Here is a 19264-nt window from a genome sequence, read left to right on the forward strand (position 1 = left end):
TGTATATATATTAAAATACAAAAACAAAGTCATGGGAAGCGCAAAAAACTAACAAAAAAAACATCACAAATCACCCAGAAAAACAGTTACATTCCTCCACAAATAAGTCCCAAATCAATACTTTAAATTGCCTGAATGGCACCGGAACATCAAGATGAAATGCATTTTGAATTTTGTTCCAGCAATACAGTGCATTAAAACTAAAAGCAGATTTATCTAGCCCGGTGAAGACCTTAGGAACCTCAAGAGTTAAAATATCCTGTGAACGGGTTAGGCAACTCAGGTGTGTATACTTCAGCAGCAGTTAGATAAGACAGAAGTTGATGAAGTAGGGCCTAGTAAACAAAAAGGTAGTAATGTAGAGATCTACGGCTCTTTAGCGAAGTACAGTCAACCTTTTGATACAGGATGCAGTGATGAGTATCAAAACTGTCACCTGTAACAAAATGAAGGGCACTATGGTAGATGGCATCCTAAGGTTTAAGAGTAGTAGCAGCTGCACTTTGATAAACAATATCACCATAATCAAGAACATATAAAAAGGTTGACTGAATAATCTGCATCCTACTGCTTAGAGAAAGGCACGATCTGTTTCTGTAGGAAAGGCCAACTTTAAATCTTAGCTTCTTAATCAGCTTATCTATATGTTTTTTAAACGTCAAATCCATATAAATCCAAATGCCTAAGTATTTATGTGTGTGAACACGTTCGATTGGAGAACCATCTAATGAGTGAACATGTAGTTGATTTGAACGAGAGTTTAAAAACAACATGTACTTCGTTTTGCCCGTCTTAAGCATACAATTTAAATCAGCAAGGGATTCCTGCATATAAAATCTGACTGTAGTTTTGACACAGGCAGATCAGCAGTCGGGGAAATAGTAACATCCGCATATAGATTAAGTAAAAAAATAAATACGGATTGACCAATGGTGTTCATATACAGTGGCTTGCGAAAGTATTCACCCCCCTTGGCATTTTTCCTATTTTGTTGCCTTACAACCTGGAATTAAAATTGATTTTTTGGGGGTTTGTATCATTTGATTTACATAACATGCCAACCACTTTGAAGATGCAAAATATTTTTGGGGGTGAAACAAACAAGAAAAAATACAAAAAAACAGAACACTTGAGCGTGCATAACTATTCATCCCCCCCCCCCCCCCAAAACCGCTCCAGCTCCTTCACGTTGGATGGGTTCCGCTGGTGTACAGCAATCTTTAAGTCATTCCACAGATTCTCAATTGGATTGAGGTCTGGGCTTTGACTAGGCCATTTCAAGACATTTAAATGTTTCCCCTTAAACCACTCGAATGTTGCTTTAGCAGTATGCTTAGGGTCATTGTCCTGCTGGAAGGTAAACCTCCGTCCCAGTCTCAAATCTCTGGAAGACTGAAAAAGGTTTCCCTCAAGAATTTCCCTGTATTTAGCGCCATCCATCATTCCTTCAATTCTGACCAGTTTCCCACAGCATGATGCTGCCACCACCATGCTTCACTGTGGGGATGGTGTTCTCGGGGAGATTATAGGTTTTGGATTTGCGCCAGACATAGTGTTTTCCTTGATTTCCAAAAAGCTCAATTTTAGTCTCATCTGACCAGAGTACCTTCTTCCATATGTTTGGGGAGCCTCCCACATGCCTTTCAGCGAACACCGAACGTGTTTGCTTATTTTTCTTCTTTAAGCAATGGCTTTTTTCTGGCCACTCTTCCTAAAGCCCAGCTCTGTGGAGTGTACGGCTTAAAGTGGTCCTATGGACAGATACTCCAATCTACGCTGTGGAGCTTTGCAGCTCCTTTAGGGTTATCTTTGGTCTCTTTGTTGCCTCTGATTAATGCCCTCCTTGCCTGGTCCGTGAGTTTTGGTGGGTGGCCCTCTCTTGGCAGGTTTGTTGTGGTGCCATTTCTTTCATTTTTTAATGATGGACTTAATGGTGCTCCTTGGGATGTTCAAAGTTTCAGATATTTTTTTATAACCCAACCCTGATCTGTACTTCTCCACAACTTTGTTCCTGACCTGTTTGGAGAGCTCCTTGGTCTTCATGGTGCCGCTTGCTTGGTGGTGCCCCTTGCTTAGTGGTGTTGCAGACTTTGGGGCCTTTCAGAACAGGTGTATATATACTGAGATCATGTGACACTTAGATTGCACACAGGTGGACTTTATTTAACTAACTATGTGACTTCTGAAGGTAATTGGTTGTACCAGATGTTATTTAGAGGCTTCATAGCAAAGGGGGTGAATACATATGCACGTACCACTTTTCCGTTATTTATTTTTTAGCATTTTTAGAAATTTTTATTTTTAATTTCACTTCACCATTTTGGACTATTTTGTGTATGTCCATTACATGAAACACATAAAAATAAAAATCCATTTAAATTACAGGTTGTAATGCAACAACATAGGAGAAACGCCAAGGGGGATGAATACTTTTGCAATTCACTGTAAATAGTGAAGAGAACAGGTCCCAAAAACGACCCCTGACCACCTTTATGTACTTAAATAGTGTGATCAACAGTATCAAATGCTTTTGACAGGTCCACAAAAAAAGCAGCACATTTCATTTTAGTGTCTAAAGCATTGACAAGATCATTAACAACTAACGTGGTTGCTGAAATAGTGCTGTGCCCAGGCCTAAACCCTGATTGGTTTACATTCAAAATACATTTCTCAGATAAAAAAGTTGTACATTTACCAAGGATTCAAGAATCTGAGCTAGACAAGGAAGCCTTGAAATGTGGCGATAATTATTAAGATCATAATATCCCCGCATTTATGGAGAAAAGGTTTGACTATTATTTCTCTGATCATTCCACAAGTTTCCCCTATCAGCATCCAGCCTAATATAATTGTGTATAGGCTTAGAAGTTCTTTCAAAGATAAATAAAATGGTGATTAAATGCATCAATGATGGCATTTTTTTCCATAAAGAGGCGAGTGTCTGAATGAATTAATTGTGGCAGAGAGGAGGAAGTAGAACCCTTCAGGGATTTGACAGTTTTCCAGAATGTAGCCGGGTTCCCATTACAATCCGAAAGGTCAATTACATAATAATCAGATTTAGCCTTTCTGATTTGTCTTACACAATGATTCCTCAGTAGATCGAAACATTGCGCTCTTTTTGTCTATAAAGCCATTTTGCATGATCTTCCACCATACCTTACTTCATTGTTAGCCTTCAGACGTATTAGTTACCAGACCCGGACTCAGCGATGACTAACCCTGGAGATCCCTTCAATCTCCACCGAAGTTAGGTAAATCTGCTTTTAGTTTTTTTGCTCATGTGGAATAAACTCCAAAAGTCCTTAAAGTTCGTTGAGTTATGGCAATTCAGGTGGATGTTAGAGGGCCTTTTCTACTGAAGAATATGTTTGTTTCATATGATTCACATGTATTGTGTAATTGATGTGTACATAGATATGTATAACGTAATTATTATTTATTGATTTGTGGGCCATGGTTCCGGCGGACCTGCTCTGATTTGAAGCCAAGGCAAGGCCACTGGTACTATTCAGTTGGCAATTACATAAACAATGGCTAACTGAACTTTAACATCTTCTCACAAAGCAACTCTCTTGTTGATTCAGAGGTTGTTGATTCTGCTCGCCCCAAGTCTTTAGTGTCACACTCCTGATGGAAACAATTACACTAGACAGTCCTTCCAAGATTTTGCGGGGACTTTTTGTGATATTTGCAGGCAAAAATACTTGGTTTTGCTGCGGCAATTCTGACAGTTTGCATGGCAATATGCAATGATTTTGTCCAATTTGTTGCAAAAATGCGCTGACGTGGGAAAAAGTTTGATGTGTGGCTTGATTTAACCATATTATGCGGTAAATGGGAAGTGATATAATATGCTGGATATTGTTAATTTTGCCCAAAAATGGGCAATCACAGAATCCTAGAGGGACTGACTAGAGGACATTAACATAAAACACTGGTGACACCCTGGTGTGTGGTAAATCTTTAGTGTAAATGCACCATTATGGTTAATGACCTGCTCTGACTGGGGACCAAGGCGAGGCCACTAGTACTTTTCAGCTAGCATTTAAATAACAATGGCTAACTGTGAACATGGGTTACCACCTTCTCACAACGCAACTGTATACAGTGAGGGAAAAAAGTATTTGATCCCCTGCTGATTTTGTACGTTTGCCCACTGACAAATAAATAATCAGTCTATAATTTTAATGGTAGGTTTGTTTGAACAGTGAGAGACAGAATAACAACAACAAAATCCAGAAAAACGCATGTCAAAAATGTTATAAATTGATTTGCATTTTAATGAGGGAAATAAGTATTTGACCCCCTCTCAATCAGAAAGATTTCTGGCTCCCAGGTGTCTTTTATACAGGTAACGAGCTGAGATTAGGAGCACACTCTTAAAGGGAGTGCTCCTAATCTCAGTTTGTTACCTGTATAAAAGACACCTGTCCACAGAAGCAATCAATCAATCAGATTCCAAATTCTCCACCATGGCCAAGACCAAAGAGCTCTCCAAGGATGTCAGGGACAAGATTGTAGACCTACACAAGGCTGGAATGGTCTACAAGACCATCGGCAAGCAGCTTGGTGAGAAGGTGACAACAGTTGGTGCGATTATTCGCAAATGGAAGAAACACAAAATAACTGTCAATCTCCCTCGGCCTGGGGCTCCATGCAAGATCTCACCTCGTGGAGTTGCAATGATCATGAGAACGGTGAGGAATCAGCCCAGAACTACACGGGAGGATCTAGTCAATGACCTCAAGGCAGCTGGGACCATAGTCACCAAGAAAGCAATTGGTAACACACTACGCCGTGAAGGACTGAAATCTGAATGATTCAGAGGAGAACTGGGTGAAAGTGTTGTGGTCAGATGAGACCAAAATCGAGCTCTTTGGCATCAACTCAACTCGCCGTGTTTGGAGGAGGAGGAATGCTGCCTATGAACCCAAGAACACCATCCCCACCGTCAAACATGGAGGTGGAAACATTATGCTTTGGGGGTGTTTTTCTGCTAAGGGGACAGGACAACTTCACCGCATAAAGGGACGATGGATGGCGCCATGTACCGTCAAATCTTGGGTGAGAACCTCCTTCCCTCAGCCAGGGCATTGAAAATGGATCGTGGATGGGTATTCCAGCATGACAATGACCCAAAACACACGGCCAAGGCAACAAAGGAGTGGCTCAAGAAGAAACACATTAAGGTCCTGGAGTGGCCTAGCCAGTCTCCAGACCTTAATCCCATAGAAAATCTGTGGAGGGAGCTGAAGGTTCGAGTTGCCAAACGTCAGCCTCGAAACCTTAATGACTTGGAGAAGATCTGCAAAGAGGAGTGGGACAAAATCCCTCCTGAGATGTGTGCAAACCTGGTGGCCAACTACAAGAAACGTCTGACCTCTGTGATTGCCAACAAGGGTTTTGCCATCAAGTACACTTTTCAAATAAACCTACCATTAAAATTATAGACTGATCATGTCTTTGTCAGTGGACAAACGTACAAAATCAGCAGGGGATCAAATACTTTTTTCCCTCACTGTAGATGATGCAGAGTTTGTTGATTCTGCTCTTCTCAAGTCCTAAGTGTCAGCCCTAGCTATGGAAACACAGTTCCCAAAAAATAACACAAACATTAACATAATCACTGGCGACACACTGGTACTGCTAAAATTAGATATGTGAATGCCAAAGGGATTGAGGGGAAGGAGCTAGGGCCTGTATGAACTGGGCAATACTTACATTTCTCTTACTGCTTCCATTCTCTGTATGTACTGTGGAGGGCATTTGTAACCCTAACGCCTTCTCAATGTCTGTAAAAAAAGAAAAAAAATGACTCATAATAAAACTTCTTGCCGTGGCACCACAGTGACATTACACTACAAGCATTTTGAATAATGGACGAGATAGAAAGAAGGATGTGGTTTCTGCTACTTTCCAGACAACAGCCCACAAACACAGAGGGCATTAAGAGTACCTGTGAGAATCTGGTCAATCTTTTCCACGACCATGTCGGCGTCCTCCTCAGAGAAGCACATGGGTGGTTTGAATTTGAGGACATTGCGGTGAGGACCATCTGCACTTAGCAGGATGTGTTGTTCCTTCAGTCTGGGGAGACAGAGCTTGGAACTCCATATTTGTCCTAATGAAACTAGCATACTGCAATATCTGTTCTGGGTCTACAAGTCTCTTCTTGGTCAATTACAATTCACATTTTCAAGAGAAGATATGTTTCTTGACTTCATCCCCCAAGAGCAACATACTATGGTTTAGTTTACTATAGTACAGCCAACTATAGCCATGTTTACAATGGGGTTGAGATGGCTGGCAATGATGAGTATGCCCAAACATTTACATAACCATTGTGGTAACACTACAACTAGGAGGACGTGCCCAATGGTTTTCGGTCTTAATATGCTCATATAACTGCACGTAGTTCATGTGTGCTTCTGGATTGCTCAATTTATTAACTTTTATTGAGATCATTACAATATGACACGTCACCGGTATCATGTGATGTTTGAAACCTAAACCAACATGGGCCTCTAAAATACTCACAGAACTGATCCTAAGTTGTGCATACGTCGGAATCCATGGCAAATTCTGAATTAAAAACCTTAAAATTGATTTGAAAATGTGCTATTTGATTTAACATTATTCTAACTGATAAAACATGCTTCTATGTGTGATTTACACAGCTTGATAAATGTGCAGACATTTTAAAAACTGTGTTTTATCTCATTTTAAGAACTGACCATATGCTAAAATGTACGTTTTATAAATGTCTAAAAAGGGCTTAATGATTCACTCACTTGTAAATGACGTCCTGGGCTTCCGCTGTAGCAGGGGTCAGTTTCACCCGATCTCTCACAAGCTCCGCCCCAACAAACAGGCCACGACCCCTATCAGACATTACATCATCACAGTCTGACCCCTGACACACACAGAGCTTTTCTGAAACTCTGTCATGTTAAACATGTTGTTACCAGCTGCATTTCTAAGAATCCTCTATTGGTTTCAGGGTAAATTTTACATTTTAGTCATTTAGCAGACGCTCTTATCCATACATTTTTTTTTCTTCATACTGGTCCCCCGTGGGAAACAAACCCACAACCCTGGCGTTGCAAACACCATGCTCTACCAACCGAGCTACACAGGACTACATTGGATTTGACACTGGATATGTACATTGGCGTATTGTAATAGTGAGTGATAGGCACCAACTGGAAAGATGCAACTGATATCAGTATGGACTTTCCCTAAAGGAGTCTAAAACCTTCTCAACCAGTTTGAATAGAATGGGAAGCCTATCTACCGTTAATTGCACATAACATTTTATAACATAACATTAGCAGCCAATTAAGTATGCTAAGTTGAGAGCCTGTTAGAAGGGTTTTGTGCATGCAGTAGCAGTCAAGTTAGTATTTTTACATAATAGGAAGGATAACAGGATAACAGGAAGGATCAACCAATATCACAATATGCCTTGCCATATCAAATTATCAGTATTGGTGCCCATCACTACTAGTGGTAAAAGCATTGGTATTGTGTATATTGGTATATAGATCAGTGGTTTATTCAGTATACACAAAATGTTTTGTAATACTTAGTCAAATTATTGAGTGTCAGATTAAAGCTTTTACTTGCCCCAAACTTTACGTTACCATATTGTTTAAAACCCAATTTTATTATTTTTCTGAACAAAGACATTATTCATGTTGTATATCTGCAAATACTGAAACACAATGGTGACACCCAAATACATGATAAATGGTTAATGTGTAGAGCTCTAAGCTATCGCAATATGAGGAAGTCAGTATCAGGCTCAGATGATAAGCCTCTCTCCCCCTTAGTTAAGTGAGTAGGCCTACTTGATATCTCTTGCCAGTGGACGTTTTTCCCTGTGTGTCTGTCAAATAAAATAAAATGTTATTGGTCGCATACACATATGTAGCAGATGTTATTGCGGGTGTAGCGAAATGCTTGTGTTCCTAGCTCCAACAGTGCAATAATATCTAACAATACATACAAATCTAAAAGTAAAATAATGGAATTAAGAAATAGAGAAATATTAGGACGAGCAATGTTGGAGTCCGGAGTATAAATATATATATACAGTGTATTCGGAAAGTATTCACACCCCTTAACTTTTTCCACATTTTGTTACATTACAGCCTTGTTGTAAAATGGATTAAATATATTTTTTTCTTTATAAATCTACACACAATACCCCATAATGACGAAGTAAAAATAGGTTTTTCATATTTTTGCAAATGTATTAAAAATAAAAAACAGAAATACCTTACTTACATAAGTATTCAGACCCTTTGCTATGAGACTCGAAATTGAGCTCAGGTGCATCCTGTTTCCATTGATCATCCTTGAGCTGTTTCTAAAACTTGATTGGAGTCCACCTGTGGTAAATTAAGTTGATTGGACATGATTTGGAAAGGCACACACCTGTCTATATAATGTCCCACAGTTGACATCGCATGTCAGAGCAAAAACCATGCCATGAGGCGAAGGAATTGTCCGTAGAGCTCCGAGACAGGATTGTGTCGAGGCAGAGATCTGGGGAAGGGTACCAAAACATTTCTGCAGCATTGATGTCCCGAAGACCACAGTGGCCTCCATCATTCTTAAATGGAAGAAGTTTGGAACCACAGACGCTCTTCCTAGAGCTGGCAGCATGGCCAAACTTAGCAATCGGTGGAGAAGAGCCTTGGTCAGGGTGGTGACCAAGAACCCGATGGTCACTCTGACAGAGCTCCAGAGCTCCTCTGTGGAGATGGGAGAACGTTCCAGAAGGACAACAATCTCTGCAGCACTCCACCAATCAGGCCTTTATGGTAGAGTGGCCAGACGGAAGCCACTCCTCAGTAAAAGGCACATAACAGCCCACTTGGAGTTTGCCAAATGGCACCTAAAGGACTCTCAGACCATGAGAAACAAGATTCTCTGGTCTGATGAAACCAAGTCAACCAACAACCAACTCATTGGCCTGAATGCCAAGCGTCACGTCCGGAGGAAACCTGGCACCATACCTACGGTGAAGCATGGTGGTGGCAGCATCATGCTGTGGGGATGTTTTTCAGCGGCAGGGACTTGGAGACTAGTCAGGATCAAGGGAAAGATGAATGGAGCAAAGTACAGAGAGATCCTTGATGAAAACCTGCTCGAGAGCACTCAGGACCTCAGACTGGGGAAAAGGTTCACCTAACAACAGGACAACGACCCTAAGCACACAGCCAAGACAACGCAGGAGTGGCTTCGGGACAAGTCTCTGAATGTCCTTGAGTGTCCCAGCCAGAGCCCGGACTTGAACCCGATCGAACATCTCTTGAGAGACCTGAAAATAGCTGTGCAGCGATGCTCCCCATCCATCTTGACAGAGCTTGAGAGGATCTGCAGAGAAGAATGGGAGAAACTCCCCAAATACAGGTGTGCCAAGTTTGTAGCGTTATACCCAAGAAGACTCAAGGCTGTAATCGCTGCCAAAGGTGCTTCAACACAGTACTGAGTAAAGGGTCTGAAAACTTAGGTAAATGTGATATTTCTGTTAAACTGTTTGTGCTTTGTCATTGTGGGGTATTGTGGAGAAAGTCAAGGGGTCTGAATACTTTCCGAATGCAGGTTTATATACACTGCTCAAAACAATAAAGGGAACACTTAAACAACACAATGTAACTCCAAGTCAATCACACTTCTGTGAAATCAAACTGTCCACTTAGGAAGCAACACTGATTGACAATACATTTCACATGCTGTTGTGCAAATGGAATAGACAACAGGTGGAAATTATAGGCAATTAGCAAGACACCCCCAATAAAGAAGTGGTTCTGCAGGTGGTGACCACTTCTCAGTTCCTATGCTTCCTGGCTGATGTTTTGGTCACTTTTGAATGCTGGCGGTGCTTTCACTCTAGTGGTAGCATGAGACGGAGTCTACAACCCACACAAGTGGCTCAGGTAGTGCAGCTCATCCAGGATGGCACATCAATGCGAGCTGTGGCAAGAAGGTTTGCTGTGTCTGTCAGCGTAGTGTCCAGAGCATGGAGGCGCTACCAGGAGACAGGCCAGTACATCAGGAGACGTGGAGGAGGCCATAGGAGGGCAACAACCCAGCAGCAGGACCGCTACCTCCGCCTTTGTGCAAGGAGGAGCAGGAGGAGCACTGCCAGAGCCCTGCAAAATGACCTCCAGCAGGCCACAAATGTGCATGTGTCTGCTCAAATGGTCAGAAACAGACTCCATGAGGGTGGTATGAGGGCCCGACGTCCACAGGTGGGGGTTGTGCTTACAGCCCAACACCGTGCAGGACGTTTGGCATTTGCCAGAGAACACCAAGATTGGCAAATTCGCCACTGGCGCCCTGTGCTCTTCACAGATGAAAGCAGGTTCACACTGAGCACATGTGACAGATGTGACAGAGTCTGGAGAACGTTCTGCTGCCTACAACATCCTCCAGCATGACCGGTTTGGCGGTGGGTCAGTCATGGTGTGGGGTGGCATTTCTTTGGGGGGCCGCACAGCCCTCCATGTGCTCGCCAGAGGTAGCCTGACTGCCATTAGGTACCGAGATGAGATCCTCAGACCCCTTGTGAGACCATATGCTGGTGCGGTTGGCCCTGGGTTCCTCCTAATGCAAGACAATGCTAGACCTCATGTGGCTGGAGTGTGTCAGCAGTTCCTGCAAGAGGAAGGCATTGATGCTATGGACTGGCCCACCCGTTCCCCAGACCTGAATCCAATTGAGCACATCTGGGACATCATGTCTCGCTCCATCCACCAACGCCACGTTGCACCACAGACTGTCCAGGAGTTGGCGGATGCTTTAGTCCAGGTCTGGGAGGAGATCCCTCAGGAGACCATCCGCCACCTCATCAGGAGCATGCCCAGGTGTTGTAGGGAGGTCATACAGGCACGTGGAGGCCACACACACTACTGAGCCTCATTTTGACTTGTTTTAAGGACATTACATCAAAGTTGGATCAGCCTGTAGTGTGGTTTTCCACTTTAATTTTGAGGGTGACTCCAAATCCAGACCTCCATGGGTTGATACATTTGATTTCCATTGATAATTTTTGTGTGATTTTGTTGTCAGCACATTCAACTATGTAAAGAAAAAAGTATTTATTAAGATTATTTCATTCATTCAGATCTAGGATGTGTTGTTTAAGTGTTCCCTTTATTTTTTTGAGCAGTGTATATACATTACTGGTCAAAGAATTAGAACACCTACTCATTCAATGGTTCTTTATTTTTACAATGTTCTACATCAAAACTATGAAATAACACATATGTTATGTAGTAACCAAAAAAATGTTAAACAAATCAAAATATATTTTCTATTTGAGATACTTCAAATAGCAACCCTTTGCCTTGATGACAGCTTTGCACACTCTTGGCATTCTCTCAACCAGCTTCATGAGGTAGTCACCTGGAATGCATTTCAATTAACAGGTGTGCCTTCTTAAAAGTTAATTTGTGGAATTTCTTTCCTTCTTAATGCGTTTGAGCCAATCAGTTGTGTTGTGACAAGGTAGGAGGGGTATACAGAAGATAGCCCTATTTGGTAAAATACCAAGTACATATTATGGCAAGAACAGCTCAAATAAGCAAAGAGAAATGACAGTCCATCATTACATTAAGACATGAAGGTCAGTCAATACGGAACATTTCAAGTGCAGTCGCAAAATCCATGAAGCGCTATGATGAAACTGGCTCTCATGAGGACCGCCGCAGGAATGGAAGTCCCAGAGTTACCTCTGCTACAGAGGATAAGTTAATTGGAGTTACCAGCCTCAGAAATTGCAGCCCAAACAAATGCTTCACAGAGTTCAAGTAACAGACACATCTCAACATCAACTGTTCAGATGAGACTGTGTGAATCAGGCCTTCATGGTCGAATTGCTGCAAAGAAACCACTACTAAAGGACACCAATAAGAAGAAGATACTTGCTTGGGCCAAGAAACACAAGCAATGGACATTAGACCGGTGGAAATCTGTCCTTCGGTCTGGAGTCCATATTTTACATTTTTGGTTCCAACCGCTGCGTCTTTGTGAGATGCGGTGTGGGTGAACGGATGATCTCTGCATGTGTATTTCCCACCGTAAAGCATGGAGGAGGATGTGTTATGGTGTGGGGGTTCTTTGCTGGTGACACTGTCTGTGATTTATTTAGAATTCAAGGCACACTTAACCAGAATGGCTACCACAGCATTCTGCACCGACACGCCATCCCATCTGGTTTCGGCTTAGTGGGACTATCATTTGTTTTTAACAGGACAATGACAAGGAAAAGCAGTGCTCAGCATATGTGGGAACTCCTTCAAGACTGTTGGAAAAGCATTGCAGGTGAAGCTGGTTGAGAGAATACTAAGAGTGTACAAAGCTGTCATCAAGGCAAAGGGTGGCTATTTGAATAAATACAGTGAGGGAAAAAAGTATTTGATCCCCTGCTGATTTTGTATGTTTGCCCAATGACAAAGAAATGATCAGTCTGTAATTTTAATGGTAGGTTTATTTGAACAGTGAGAGAAAGAATAACAACAACAAAATCCAGAAAAACTCATGTCAAAAATGTTATAAATTGATTAGCATTTTAATGAGGGAAATAAGTATTTGACCCCCTCTCAATCAGAAAGATTTCTGGCTCCCAGGTGTCTTTTATACAGGTAACGAGCTGAGATTAGGAGCACACTCTTAAAGGGAGTGCTCCTAATCTCAGCTTGTTACCTGTATAAAAGACACCTGTGTACAGAAGCAATCAATCAATCAGATTCCAAACGCTCCACCATGGCCAAGACCAAAGAGCTCTCCAAGGATGTCAGGAACAAGATTGCAGACCTACACAAGGCTGGAGTGGGCTACAAGACCATCGCCAAGCAGCTTGGTGAGAAGGTGACAACAGTTGGTGCGATTATTCGCAAATGGAAGAAACACAAAAGAACTGTCAATCTCCCTCGGCCTGGGGCTCCATGCAAGATGTCACCTCGTGGAGTTGCAATGATCATGAGAACAGTGAGGTATCAGCCCAGAACTACACGGGAGGATCTTGTCAATGATCTCAAGGCAGCTGGGACTATAGTCACCAAGAAAACAATTGGTAACACACTACGCTGTGAAGGACTGAAATCCTGCAGCGCCCGCAAGATCCCCCTGCTCAAGAAAGCACATATACAGGCCCGTCTGAAGTTTGCCAATGAACATCTGAATGATTCAGAGGAGAACTGGGTGAAAGTGTTGTGGTCAGATGAGACCAAAATCGAGCTCTTTGGCACAACTCAACTCGCCGTGTTTGGAGGAGGAGGAATGCTGCCTATGACCCCAAGAACACCATCCCCACCGTCAAACATGGAGGTGGAAACATTATGCTTTGGGGGTGTTTTTCTGCTAAGGGGACAGGACAACTTCACCGCATCAAAGGGACGATGGATGGGGCCATGTACCGTCAAATCTTGGGTGAGAACCTCCTTCCCTCAGCCAGGGCATTGAAAATGGGTTGTGGATGGGTATTCCAGCATGACAATGACCCAAAACACACGGCCAAGGCAACAAAGGAGTGGCTCAAGAAGAAGCACATTAAGGTCCTGGAGTGGCCTAGCCAGTCTCCAGACCTTAATCCCATAGAAAATCTGTGGAGGGAGCTGAAGGTTCGAGTTGCCAAACGTCAGCCTCGAAACCTTAATGACTTGGAGAAGATCTGCAAAGAGGAGTGGGACAAAATCCATCCTGAGATGTGTGTAAACCTGGTGGCCAACTACAAGAAACGTCTGACCTATGTGATTGCCAACAAGGGTTTTGCCACCAAGTACTAAGTCATGTTTTGTAGAGGGGTCAAATACTTATTTCCCTCATTAAAATGCAAATCCTGTCAGTGGGCAAACGTACAAAATCAGCAGGGGATCAAATACTTTTTTCCTTCACTGTATATATATATATATATATATATATATATATATATATATATATAAATATATATACAGTGGGGGAAAAAATTATTTAGTCAGCCACCAATTGTGCAAGTTCTCCCACTTAAAAAGATGAGAGAGGCCTGTAATTTTCATCATAGGTACACGTCAACTATGACAGACAAAATGAGGAAAAAAAATCCAGAAAATCACATTGTAGGATTTTTAATAAATTTATTTGCGAATTATGGTGGAAAATAAGTATTTGGTCAATAACAAAAGTTTCTCAATACTTTGTTATATACCCTTTGTGGCAATGACACAGGTCAAACGTTTTCTGTAAGTCTTCACAAGGTTTTCACACACTTTGCTGGTATCTGGTTTTGGGGCTGTCGCTGGGCAACACGGACTTTCAACTCCCTCCAAAGATTTTCTATGGGGTTGAGATCTGGAGACTGGCTAGGCCACTCCAGGACCTTGAAATGCTTCTTACGAAGCCACTCCTTCGTTGCCCGGGCGGTGTGTTTGGGATCATTGTCATGCTGAAAGACCCAGCCATGTTTCATCTTCAATGCCCTTGCTGATGGAAGGAGGTTTTCACTCAAAATCTCACGATACATGGCCCCATTCATTCTTTCCTTTACACGGATCAGTCGTCCTGGTCCCTTTGCAGAAAAACAGCCCCAAAGCATGATGTTTCCACCCCCATGCTTCACAGTAGGTATGGTGTTCTTTGGATGCAACTCAGCATTCTTTGTCCTCCAAACACGACGAGTTGAGTTTTTACCAAAAAGTTATATTTTGGTTTCATCTGACCATATGACATTCTCCCAATCCTCTTCTGGATCATCCAAATGCACTCTAACAAACTTCAGACGGGCCTGGACATGTACTGGCTTAAGCAGGGGGACACGTTTGCACTGCAGGATTTGAGTCCCTGGCGGCGTAGTGTGTTACTGATGGTAGGCTTTGTTACTTTGGTCCCAGCTCTCTGCAGGTCATTCACTAGGTCCCCCCGTGTGGTTCTTGTGATCATTTTGACCCCACGGGGTGAGATCTTGTGTGGAGCCCCAGATCGATGGAGATTATCAGTGGTCTTGTATGTCTTCCATTTCCTAATAATTGCTCCCACAGTTGATTTCTTCAAACCAAGCTGCTTACCTATTGCAGATTCAGTCTTCCCAGCCTGGTGCAGGTCTACAATTTTGTTTCTGGTGTCCTTTGACAGCTCTTTGGTCTTGGCCATAGTGGAGTTTGGAGTGTGACTGTTTGAAGTTGTGGACAGGTGTCTTTTACTGATAACAAGTTCAAACAGGTGCCATTAATAACGAGTGGAGGACAGAGGAGCCTCTTAAAGAAGTTGTTACAGGTATGTGAGAGCCAGAAATCTTGCTTGTTTGTAGGTGACCAAATACTTATTTTCCACCATAATTTGCAAATAAATTCATAAAAAATCCTGCAATGTGATTTTCTGTATTTTTTTTTCTCAATTTGTCTGTCATAGTTGACGTGTATCTATGATGAAAATTACAGGCCTCTCTCATCTTTTTAAGTGGGAGAACTTGCACAATTGGTGGCTGACTAAATACTTTTTTCCCCCACTGTATATATATATATATATATATATATATATATACAGTTGAAGTCTGAAGTTTACATACACTTAGGTTGGAGTCATTAAAACTCGTTTTTCAACCACTCCACAAATTTATTTTTAACAAACTATAGTTTTGGCAAGTCGGTTAGGACATCTACTTTGTGCATGACACAAGTAATTTTTCCAACAATTGTTTACAGACAGATTATTTCACCTATAATTCACTGTATCACAATTCCAGTGGGTCAGAAGTTTACATACACTACGTTGACTGTGCATTTAAACAGCTTGGAAAATTCCAGAAAATGATGTCATTGCTTTAGAAGCTTCTGATAGGCTAATTGACATCATTTGAGTCAATTGGAGGTGTACCTGTGGATGTATTTCAAGGCATACCTTCAAACTCAGTGCCTCTTTGCTTGACATCATGGGAAAATCAAAAGAAATCAGCCAAGACCTCAGAAAAACAATTGTAGACCTCCACAAGTCTGGTTCATCCTTGGGAGCAATTTCCAAACGCCTGAAGGTAGCACGTTCATCTGTACAAACAATAGTACGCAAGTATAAACACCATGGGACCACGCAGCTGTCATACCGCTCCTAGAGATGAACATACTTTTGTGCGAAAAGTGCAAATCAATCCCAGAACAACAGCAAAGGACCTTGTGAAGATGCTGGAGGAAACAGGTACAAAAGTATCTATATCCACAGTGAAACGAGTCCTATATCAACATAACCTAAAAGGCCGCTCAGCAAGGAAGAAGCCACTGCTCCAAAACCGCCATAAAAAAGACAGACTACGGTTTGCAACTGCACATGGGGACAAAGATCGTACCTTTTGGAGAAATGTCCTCTGGTCTGATGAAACAAAAATAGAACTGTTTGGCCATAATGACCATCGTTATGTTTGGAGGAAAAAGGGGGTCCTTGCAAGCCAAAGAACACCATCCCAACCGTGAAGCACGGTGGTGGCAGCATCATGCTGTGGGGGTGCTTTGCTGCAGGAGGGACTGGTGCACTTCACAAAATAGATGGCATCATGAGGAAAGAAAATTATGTGGATATATTGAAGCAACATCTCAAGACATCAGTCAGGAAGTTAAAGCTTGGTCGCAAATGGGTCTTCCAAATGGACAATGACCCCAAGCATACTTCCAAAGTTGTGGCAAAATGGCTTAAGGACAACAAAGTCAAGGTATTGGAGTGGCCATCACAAAGCCCTGACCTCAATCCTATAGAAAATTTGTGGGCAGAACTGAAAAAGCATGTGCAAGCAAGGAGGCCTACAAACCTAACTCAGTTACACCAGCTGTGTCAGGAGGAATGGGCCAAAATTCACCCAACTTATTGTGGGAAGCTTGTGGAAGGCTACCCGAAACGTTTGACTCAAGTTAAGCAATTTAAAGGCAATGCTACCAAATACTAAATGAGTGTACGTAAACTTCTGACCCACTGGGAATGTGATGAAAGAAATAAAAGCTGAAATAAATAATTCTCTCTACTATTATTCTGACATTTCACATTCTTAAAATAAAGTGGTGATCCTAACTGACTTAAGACAGGGAATCTTTACTAGGATAAAATGTCAGGAATTGTGAAAAACTGAGTTTAAATGTATTTAGCTAAGGTGTATGTAAACTTCCGACTTCAACTGTATATACTTTATGGACAGTATGTTGATACAATATGTAGTATATCTGAAGAATACGTGGATATAATAATATATGTACAGCAATAGTTGAATAGGATGGCCTTGACTAGAATAGAGTATATACATATGATATGGGTAAAACAGCATGTAAACATTATTAAAGTGACCAGTGTTCCATGTCTATGTACATAGGGCAGTAGCCTCTAAGGTGTAGGGTTGAGTAACGGGGTGGTAGCCGACTAATGACAGTGACTAAGTTCAGGGCAGGGTACTGGGTGGAAGCCGGCTAGCGATGGCTATTTAACAGTCTGATGGCCTTGCGATAGAAGCTGATTTTCAGTCTCTCGGTCCCAGCTTTGATGCACCTGTACTGACCTTGTCTTCTGGACGATAGAGGGGTGAACAACAGGCCGTGGCTCGGGTGGCTGATGTTCTTGATGATCATCTTGGCCTTCCTGTAACACTGGGTGCTGTAGATGTCCTGAAGTGCAGGCAGTGTGCTCCCGGTGAGTGTGCTCCCGGTGATGCATTGGGCTGACCACACCACCCTATGGAGAGCCCTGCGGTTGCGGACGGTGCAGTGTGTGTGTGTGTACCTGATATCCCCCACCAGTGGATGCTTCTCCTTCTGCTGCTCCAGCAGTCGTGTCAGGTAGCCCCCCACGCGCAGCGCGTTGCCTTGGAGATCCTCTTTCTCAATCACGTCCAGCACAGCCAGACCAATGGCACAGGACACAGGGTTACCGCCAAACTGGCAAATCCAAGAAGCAGAAAACAGTCAGTTCATGTACAACTGGAAGACAAATCTGCTGGGAATTGGCCAAATTAGCTAGCGAACTACAGTTAGCCTATTTACATTTATACTGAGTATACAAAACATTAAGGACACCTGCTCTTTCCATGACATAGAATGACCAGGTGAATCCAGTTGAAAGCTATGATACCTTATTGATGCCACTTGTTAAATCCACTTCAATCAGTGTAGTTGTTGGGGAGGAGACAGGTTAAAGAAGGATTTTTAAGCCTTGAGACAATTGAGACATGGATTGTGTATGTGTGTCATTCAGAGGGTGAATGGGCAAGAAAAAATATTTATGTGCCCTTGAACAGGGTATGGTAGTGTCAAGAACTGCAACACTGCTGGGTTTTTCACCCTCAACAGTTTCCTGTGTGTATCAAGAATGGTCCACCACCCAAAGGACATCCAGCTTGACACAACTGTGGGAAGCATTGGAGTCAACATGGGCCAACATCCCTGTGGAACGCTTTCGACACCTTGTAGAATCCATGCCCCGATGAATTAAGGTTGTTCTGAGGGCAAAGGGGAGGGGGGCAACTCAATATTAGGAAGGTGTTCCTAATGTTTGGTACACTCAGTGTATGTACAATTAGTTAGCTTCACTCTTTTGCTAGCTACCAAACACTCCTTCCTTCATTCCACCTCGTCACCTTTGGAGGCATGAAGGAAGGAGTGTTTGGTAGCTAGCAAAAGAGTGAAGCTAACTAATTGTAAATACACTGAGTGTACAAACATTAGGAACAGTTATGTTAACATTTGACCATTTATGTAACCACTTGGTTGCTAATCCTCTTACTGTGTTGAAGTACTCCATGCCAGAGTTCTTGAAGGCCTCTGCTACCTCTTTTGTGGTGACCACACATGACATGGGGTGCCCGTTGCCGATGGGTTTGCCCATGGTGACAATGTCAGGCACAAAGTCCTCTCCCTGTAGCTGGAAGGCCCAGAAGTGGGTGCCAACACGCCCGAATCCCACCTGCACCTCGTCAGCGATGAATAGGCCACCAGCCTTGTGGACATGTCTGTGGGGGAGAGGAACAGTGCAGTGGTATGGAAGTATGCGTGCACATACACACACACACATTGCTGCAATTTTTCAGCTACAAAACAACACATGTATTTGCTTGAGCAACAATGCAACACAAAAATACATCAAATTAAAAGTTTCCTCTTGTGCTCTTTCCTAAATAACAATAATGTAAATGATAGCCAATTCACACCAAAAAGTTACCAGATTGCCAATCAGATCACAATGTATCTTATAACACCCAATTTCGGTGTGGCAATGGTCCAATCGCAATCCAACAATAGCAGGTGTAAAT

General features: G+C 42.5%; 1 protein-coding gene across 1 annotated transcript in view; it reads right to left on the reverse strand.

Annotated features, from left to right (window-relative positions):
• etnppl (ethanolamine-phosphate phospho-lyase) overlaps nt 1–19264 on the reverse strand; it is a 43967-nt gene that overhangs the window by 8196 nt on the left and 16507 nt on the right. Inside the window, exons 8-12 of the mRNA XM_084156438.1 lie at nt 18739–18964; nt 17740–17894; nt 6795–6884; nt 5960–6090; nt 5725–5795 (exon numbers count right to left, since the gene is read on the reverse strand). Coding sequence (XP_084012564.1) covers nt 5725–5795; nt 5960–6090; nt 6795–6884; nt 17740–17894; nt 18739–18964 — 673 coding nt within the window. The remainder of the gene's footprint in view (nt 1–5724; nt 5796–5959; nt 6091–6794; nt 6885–17739; nt 17895–18738; nt 18965–19264) is intronic.

The sequence above is a fragment of the Coregonus lavaretus genome (assembly GCF_964263955.1).
Source record: "Coregonus lavaretus genome assembly, chromosome: 39".
NCBI classification, from domain to species: domain Eukaryota; kingdom Metazoa; phylum Chordata; class Actinopteri; order Salmoniformes; family Salmonidae; genus Coregonus; species Coregonus lavaretus.